At 36.4% G+C, this 9,038-nt stretch overlaps 1 protein-coding gene across 6 annotated transcripts in view; it reads right to left on the reverse strand.

Annotated features, from left to right (window-relative positions):
- Nucleotides 1-519: 519 nt before the first annotated feature.
- Nucleotides 520-9,038, reverse strand: part of SYTL2 (synaptotagmin-like 2) — a 62,421-nt gene continuing 53,902 nt past the window's right edge. For all 6 annotated transcript variants that reach the window (XM_008572288.1, XM_008572284.1, XM_008572287.1 and 3 more), the window contains 4 exons: nt 6,313-6,391; nt 4,322-4,421; nt 2,525-2,730; nt 520-1,670 (listed from right to left, as the gene is read on the reverse strand). In XM_008572288.1, coding sequence (XP_008570510.1) covers nt 1,525-1,670; nt 2,525-2,730; nt 4,322-4,421; nt 6,313-6,391 — 531 coding nt within the window. In that variant the 3' untranslated portion in view covers nt 520-1,524. The remainder of the gene's footprint in view (nt 1,671-2,524; nt 2,731-4,321; nt 4,422-6,312; nt 6,392-9,038) is intronic.

The raw sequence follows: 9,038 nt of genomic DNA on the forward strand, positions 1-9,038 counted from the left end.
CCATGGGAAACCTTTTAAGAATAAATGCTAACCTATCTTTCAAGTTTTTCAACTATCTTTATTTTTAATTTTAATTTTATTTTGTCAATATACAATGTGGTTGATTATCGTGGCCCATTACCAAAACCTCCCTCCCTCCTGCCTCTCCCCCATCCCTCCCAACAATGTCCTTTCTGTTTGCTTGTCGTATCAACTTCAAGGAATTGTAATTGTTGTGTTTTCTTCCCTCCCCCCCAACTATCTTTTTTTAATGTAAAACATTTTTTTTTTGGCAGCTGGTTGATACAGGGATTGAACCTGGACCCTGGTGTTATCAACTACTTTTTAAAAAATAAAAATGGTACTCAACAACATAGACAAACATACCCACTCAGAGGAAATAATGCCCAGAGTTGTAGTAAAGACTCTAGAGAAATATTAACTCAGCAGAAGTTCATTAGCCTTGTTAGAGAATTTAGACTTTAGGATCTCTAATATAAAGTATTTCATTTAAAATAAGAATTCAGGCTAATTTTCCAATATGATTTAAATCATATGATAATTTACTCTGACTAAGGGTTTTTACAAAACACTTTATGAAAATTACACATACATAGGAAGAACAGAAAAATTGAACAATTTACATTCTAATTAAAACTTTGTTGCAAAGCATGTCTGTGACTACTCTTATGCTGCTTTTATATAGTAAAGTCATAAGGAAAACAATCATATATGCAAGTTTTTTGTTAGTTTTGTTTTTTACATACTCTATTATAAAAGCAGGCTTGAGACCTGTTTTAGGATAGAACCAAGCCAAAACAAGCCAAGAATTGACTTCCACTTACAGCCAGTGGATGGCGCCAAAGTATATTTGAGACTTTTTTGTTTTAACACTTTGGAAAAGGGAAAGCAGTTTCTGAAGGTAGAAATGCACGCAGTAAATTCAGTGTCATTGCCCTCACATGGAATTCCATATTTTATTAAAGATTACAGAGTATATAGCTTCCTTATGGTTAAATTCTTTATTATCATTGGTGTTCTTCCTTCCTCTGCTCCACCAGTAGTATCTTTCTGGTTTTTTTCCACAACCTACATAGTATCTTTCTGTTTTTTTTCCACAACCTACATAGTCACAAATCCTGCAAGGGTTTTAGATAATCAAGTAGCAGGCCCTTTTCACTGTGGCACAAGATTGTGATGTAAAATATATGATGGCAAACTAGAACATTCAGCATGTTAACAATATCCCACATTTTAGGACAGCTTTTTTCTTTGAAGCAACAGCAATGTTCAATTTTCCTAGCTTGCTCAAATATCTTCTTTAATATTGGAGTCACAAATAAGTTACAAATTTTCTCATTATTTAATATTCCTTGGGCCTTGTAATCGAAAATGCAGCACATGCAGATTGACTTAAACATGCTGTGTAGTATTTGCTAGTGGCAATAGATAGAAAGTGAGGATCTTTGTCCATGTAGTCAAATTTTCAAGATCAGATTCCACCTGTTTAGTAGCTTTCAGTGGAGAAGCCAGTGGACTTTGGGCTCATTTGGCAATCTTGGCAATCACAAGCATTCTGAGAGGCAGCGTTGCTTCAATCCAAGTGTTGGGGGAATTTACCATCTTCTCCCAGAGAGCAACTTCTTCTGATGTAGAGTCCATCCAATCCACGTGAGTCCCATAGCTTTTACCTAAAAAAAAAAAAAAAAAACTATTTAGGAAGGAACAGCTCATGGGGAAAAACAATAGGTCATTCCTTAGTTATAATCACCAGTGGAAGGCAGCTAGGAAGAGTTTTAAAATCACCAGAAAGCAGATCTAGGACTCAATACAAGGAAGAACTGTTTAACCATCTGAGCAACTCCATTATTGGGATCATTTCCAAAATTCCCAGAGTAATGATTTCTCTTCACATTAATGTGAAAGCTAACAATTCATCAGGGGTATAGGGGAGGAATGGGTTGATTGGGTTGGGAGGATTCTGTATTGGATTGGAGGTGACACTAGATGGTCTCTAACGAAGCATGGTGAAGACTTTAGTGTCTAACAGACTCAACTTCAAATCTTGACTCTGTCACTTAGTAGTTCTGTTACCTAATTTCTTGGAATACCAGTTCCTTCGGGGAAAACATTAGTGACTACCTCATAGAATTATTGTGGGATTAAATGAAATAATACAAATAAATCATTTAATACAGTGACTAGTGCTCCATAAGTGTTATTTACTACTATTATTCAAAGCACAAATTTAGCCTTGAAGGACCATAAATGTTTTGGGGGGAGAAAGTAGTGATGAAGGCTTTTCTGTTCCCTCCTGCCCAACACATGCACAATACTTTAAGCTCTATATGAACAGACACTGCACCCCATTAATCCTCATATCTAGAGCCGCTGGCACACAGTCTGAAATTTCTTCACTCATTCATTTCATTATATTTAACTGAGACAGGATATCTGTTTTCATCAGGAAAAAGCAAAACAAATTCTTCTAGTGTCTCCAGAAGAATTTGACTCATGGAGAATTAAAAATATAAAAAAAAGTTACCTGTTCCAAAGCCAATCCGAAGACCTCCCAAAAACTGGTTGGTTAATTTGTAATGGTCCCAGACAGTGAGCTCTACACAGGCTTCCATCAGATCTTCAGGCCTGAACCCATCATAAACCATGGTGTGGTTGAAGACAGGATTGGTGGTTTTCCCTACAGCTCTCGTCTTCTGGCGACTTTTCCTACTTGTATCTGGAAGGATGGTACTACAAAAAGAGGCATTATTGTAACAGCATTTTAGTAAGATAGTGGATATTTATACTTTCAGTACAATTCAGCACAGCTGCTAAAGACTGGCAATGGAGAAAAGAGGAGTGTGAAGAGGAGGTGGGGCGTCATGCTGCAAAGATTCTGGACATAGAATCAGCCAGACTTGATTTGAATCCTGACTGTGCTACTTATTGGCTGTGCATTCTAGGAGAAGTTACTTAACCTCTCAGACACTTGCTTCTTCATCTATAAAATGGAATGGTGATGTTCACTTTGTAAGATTTATATTAGAATTAAATAACATATGCAAAACACTATGTTCAGTGCCCGAATCTAGTAAATGCTTAATATGGTAGCAATTGCTTGAGGATTCCTATAAAATTTGGAAGTATGGCCTATTCCTGATTATCTGTGTAAGCCTAAGGAATTAGTATAATACAGAATTGAAAAAGAAGACAAACCTCTCCAATTTGCTAAATTTGACTTTGGAATAAATTATATGATATTTTTTCAGAATCATTTATGTTTCATTTATAATAATAATTGAATGAACTTTACCCTGCTATGCCTCTTTTAAAGGCAAGAAGGTCTGAGAGTGGTCTCAGAATGGGAGAATGACCTGAGCTGAAAATCTTTCTAGCTGATATCTATGAAGAATATGTACAGGGAAAAATCATAAATAATGTCATAGTATTTTAATATATGTCACATATATTTAAATAGCTACAACTGGTCTTCCGGTAGTATGTATATAGGTAAAATTAGAGGGAGCTAGGAGAGCATACTAATATCTGTTTAGTTATTATTTACTAGATGCTACTTACTTTATGTAAGGATACTTCAAAAAATTCATGGAAAGATTTGTATTATCTTTTAATTTTGCCTCATGGAAAGATTTGTATTATCTTTTAATTTTGCCTGGCCAGTTGGCTCAGTTGGTTAGAGCACAACTTTGTAATACCAAGGTCAAAGGTTTAGATCCCCACACTGGCCAGCTGTCAAAAAAAAAAAAAGATCTTTTAATTCTATTTTTCCACAAACTTTTTGAAGTACCCTTGTATGTATAACAGAGAAAAAAGTTTGTCATTTAAAAACCCAAACCGTGTTAAGCTCTTATGGCTAACCCTTAGTAAGGGTTTGTTTGGTAAGTAATTTTTCAAATATCTACAGTCTGATGCAAAGACCTTTCGCAAATAGGCCACAAAACAGGTGGGACAAAGGAGAGGAGGAATGCTCCCTGCTCCACAAAGGATCCAAGGGGTGTGACATCCCACTATTAGAAATTTGATAGACCCTTTTGTACTGATTATTGCCCTCACCAATAGATGTACCCCCTAGAAGACTTTACATATCTAAGTATGAGGTCTCTAGTTTCATTTGTATATATGACTTCTTAGCTTTATGATTTTAAGATTAACAGGGAGTTCTTATTACAGATTCCTCTCATACATGTCTTCATTGTCCCAAGTAAATTCATTTAAACTATGAATGATGAGTTTCAGCTTCACAGATATGGATAACTGAAATCAACCAGCAAAGGCCAGGCTATAGTAGAACTGAGAAAGGTAGAATCATCAGTGCTGTTACCATTTAACAAAAGAATTTAGATGGTTTCCCCTTAGCAATGGTAAATCAAGGCATTCCTTCACCCAGATGTGTACTTCTCCAGTTGTAGGAGGCTTTTTACCTGTAATAGAAAAAAAAAAAAAGAAAAACATTTTACTGCCATTTCTATCTAGGCAATACTGCGTCCAAAGATGTCAGCCTAAAAATGGTCTGGCACAGGGATACAGGTACCAGCTAGTGCTAGATGGTATTATCCTAGTTGATTAAATCTATATGTTCTTAACTATATCTTTCATAATCTAGCTGTCCTAAGCTCAGATAGTCCTATAAAAAATTCATATTGATTCCAAGTACAGAATATTATTACATCCTTCTCTTTGGATTTTGCTTGGCTCAGCAAGATCAGATATCGGGGATGTGAATCATCCATTTATAGTTATATTCAAAACATCTCAATGAAATGCATATACTTTCAAATATTGATACAAATATCAGTTGGTGCTGGTAGAAGCCACTTTAAACATATTTGAGTATAAAATAACTAAAACAGGTACTGGCTAAGGTATAGCCACTCCTCTTGTTAAAACTGGTTACACATTTTATAGGGATATTGTATATACACACATAATAGTTAATGTCATGGATAGGAAATTACTAAGAAGTTGGCTTAGTCTGAAGTTGATGTCTAGACTGAGTGCACAGGAACAAGGGGACATGGCCAGATTATTCTGGATGGGTTAAGGCCAATCAGTCAACCAAACAGTATTTGATGAGCATCTACTATGTGCTCATTCTTACACTAGGAATGTCCTTGGATCTACAAGGAATAAAAGAAATAATCTATGCCCTAGGAAATGTTTACAGTTAAGATAAAGAGAGTATTTCAAATAGAAACTGTAAAAATGTAGAGTGAAATGCCAAGTTATTACTCTGGTGTTCTAGAAGATGATATGATCTTCTAGACATGAGAGCTAATATAGTCAGAAAAAGCTTTATGGAGGAGATGGGGCTTCATCTAAGACTTGTATAGGCTGAGGAAAAAGGAAGCCATTCCAGGGAAGAAAAACTACACAAGAAAAGAAGACCTGAGGCCCAAATGTCAAAGATGCAATTAGTAATCTTGAGGAAAAAGCTTTATCTCCTAATGAGGTCCTGAGAGTGAAGGACCAATGAGCTCTAATTACTTAGAGACTTCCTATGAATTGTTCTAATTCCCTGTGAAAAAGGACATTAAATTCCATTCTTATCACACTATCAATAGGTCCAAATTCTTTTTTTTTTTTTTTTCCTTTTTGTCTTTTTTACTGACCGGCAACGGGATCGCAATCCTCGGTGTCGCGCCCATCCTGGGGACCGGCAATGGAATCGCAACCCTAGGTGTTGCGCCCACACCGTGCTCAGCCAGTGAGCGGGAACCAGTCTCCACATGGGATCCGAACCCTCAGCGGGAGCGCCACCGCGCTCGCAAGCGGCAAACTCTCCAGTGCGCCACCGGGCCGGCCCAATAGGTCCAAATTCTGAATACAGTAAAGACCATTCACATTGTGCAGATACAAACCTTTTGGAGAGTGAAGTGAAGGTTAAAACAAAGATTGTAAACTGGACTGAAAAAATGAGAATTTTCTCATAGAAACAGAAAGTAGAATGGTGGTTACCCGAAGCTGGGGGGAGGGGAAAGGAGAGTTATTGTTTAATGGGTATAGAGTTTCAGATTTGTAAGATGAAAAAATTCTGGATATCTGTTTCACAACAATGTGAATATACTCAACACTATTAAGCTGTACATTTAAAAATGATTAAGATGGTAAATTTTATGTTGTGTTTTTTACCACAATAAAAATATAAGAATTCTCTAGTTTACAACTGTGAACGACTCATTTGGTTTATATAATTACTGACTTAATAAGTTTGCTTATATTTCACCTTTGAAAATATAATAGAACCCAAATAAATCCTTGGAAAGGGAAGGTATAAGGAAAGAGCACGAATCTGGATAGAAAACCATTACATACCAGGGATTGGCTCTGGGACATACTGCAGAGCCAGCTTCATTTCACCTCTGTTTTCTACTTCAAGGGCAACTGGTGCTGTCTGAAAAATGAAGGAATGTCAGCAGGTGTGAGACACAGACTTTTATCCTCTTTGTTGGTACTCTGTTACAGGAAAGTATCTATCCCATTTCTGGGACTGTATATCACTCACGAGTGCCCTGGAATAAAATTTACCTCTGCATCAGAGCTAGATTGTTGCTTTTATATCTGAGAAAGCTATGATGAGTATCTTAGAAAACCTTGCAGGGTACCCAGAAAACATTTCAAACTCTTTTGTCTCAAAGATGGTGGAGAAATTAGCATGGCTTTCTTGGAGATAGGAGAGGTAACCTGGGATGCTTTAATTTTTATCAAAAAACATACATTTTGTTAGTCATTCAGTCAGCATATATAACAATTTATTTGTATTCCTTTTCTTTGAAGGAGTATGAGAAATAGTGTGGGAAGGTGGGTGGCTAGGGGATGCCAAAAATTACATTTTCGAAGCTGCCTTAATCTTATTATTTTAGACCAAATGCAAAGAAGACTGTCAGAATAACAAAGACTGGACAATAATTTTAAAATGTGTATCTGTTATTTTCAATTATAAGAGAGATGGTTTTACTTTCAAATTCTGGCTCTTTAGAGCTTTATTTCCAAAACATGGGTATGCATCAAAAATGTAATGGGAGCTAGTGAAAAATGAGATGCTTTTGACATCTTCTGAAGAATTCAGACCCAGCATGCTTTGGGTAGGACTAGAAATAAGTTCTCCAAGTGATTTTGATGTAACATTTGGGAACCATTTCTTTAGTGGAACTATTTTATTGTGTAGATACAAAATAATGGTTTGTATTGGTTTATATTTATCACTTCCAGCTATGATGGACTAGCTTGGACCACACCAACCCTCACACTGAGAACAACAATAACAAAAGAGCAGGATTTAAAAAATTGATTTAAAGGTGCTAAAGAATTATTAAGACAGACAGAACTCAAGTGGGCAAGATCTTGTAAGCCTGACATTCTTCTCTGCTTTTAACTTTGAGGCATTAACTGATTTTTAAGTGGTGCCAAACTGAAAGCATAAAAAGCCTAGCAGAAAGAGACTGACAAGCTGAGCAGGGCTTTTAGCAGTCTCATGGGGCTGGGGAGACAAAACTGGGAGTCCATGGCCTGCCGAGGAGGAATAACACTAGAAAAAAGCCTTTAACCAGTGGTTCTCAAAGTATGGTCCCCAGGTCAGCAGCATCAGCGTTGCCTGGGACCTATTAAAAATGCATATTCTTGGGCCTACATCTTAGTTAATCAGAAACCTTGGGAATAGGGTCCAAAATTTGTGTTTTAACATCAGGTGAATTAGATGCATGCTAAAATTTGAGAACTACTTCCCTAGGCTTTTGACTAGAACCCATTAAGGGCCATAGCCTAGGAGTATGAGCAAACAAAAACTATACCAGACCACATGAAAACCGAACCTGAGCTTCAAATGAGTTCATTCCCAGACCAGATTAAAATTGTCTGTCCTTAGAAGCAAAAGTAAAACCTTTCAAATTACCCCTAGAATTTTTTCATATACAATGTCCTACATGTGATAAAAAATGAACAGGCATGCCAAGGCAAAGGACCAAGTGACAAAACTGAGATTTTTTTGAAAAGTAGATAATGGAGACTTACAAATGTTTAAGATACTGGAATTTTCGGGCCGAGCCCGTGGCGCACTCGGGAGAGTGTGGCGCTGGGAGCGCAGTAGCGCTCCCACCACGGGGTTCGGATCCTATATAGGGATGACCGGTGCGCTCACAGCGCTCACTGGCTGAGCGCGGTGCGGCCAGTCTCAAAAAGGACAAAAAAAAAAAAAAAGATACTGGAATTTTCAAATACATACTTTAAATAACTTTGGTTGCTATATTTACAAAGATAAAGTTAAGATAGAGAATTTTAGGAGAGAAACGGAATCAAAACAGAGTCAAATGAAAATCTGAATCTGAAAAATTTTTATATTGTAGATGAGTTTAAACTAAAGATGTTTTAACAGCAGATTAGACACAGCAGATAAAATTACTGAACAGAAAGATGTCAGCAAAATATAGCCTAAAGCACAGAGAAAAAAGAATATAAAATATAGAAAAGAGCATAAGATACATATGGGACAGAGTGAAAAGGTATAACATACAAATAATTGGAAGTTCCAGAAGGAGAGGAGAAAAATAATGGGGCAAAAGCAATATTTGAAAAAATACTTGCTGAGAAATTTTCAAAGATGATGAAAGACACCAAGACACAGATTCCAGATGCTCAGTGACCCCAAAATGGGATAAATAGCAAAACAAACAAAAAAAAAACCCTACACTTAGGTCATTATAGTAAAACTTATAAAAATCAAAAACAAAGAAAAAAATTCCAAAATCTGAGAAAGACAAAAAAAAAAAAATCACCTTCACAGGAGCAAAAATAAGATTAATAGCTGACTTTGCAACAGAAATGACAGAAGTCAAAATGTAATGGAGTGACATCTTCAAAGTGCTGACAGAAATAACTGCCAACCTAACCAAGCAAAAATATTCCTCAAAGATTAAGGCGAAAAAGATGTTGTTATACAATGAAAATACGAAAGTATCCATTGCCTGTAGATATTCACTAAAAGTAAAACTAAAGGAAAGTCTTTAGGCAGAAGAAATAACTCCACATAGAGATCCAGGAAGGGA

The sequence above is a fragment of the Galeopterus variegatus genome, unplaced genomic scaffold (genome assembly GCF_000696425.1).
Source record: "Galeopterus variegatus unplaced genomic scaffold, G_variegatus-3.0.2 Scaffold773, whole genome shotgun sequence".
Taxonomy (NCBI): domain Eukaryota; kingdom Metazoa; phylum Chordata; class Mammalia; order Dermoptera; family Cynocephalidae; genus Galeopterus; species Galeopterus variegatus.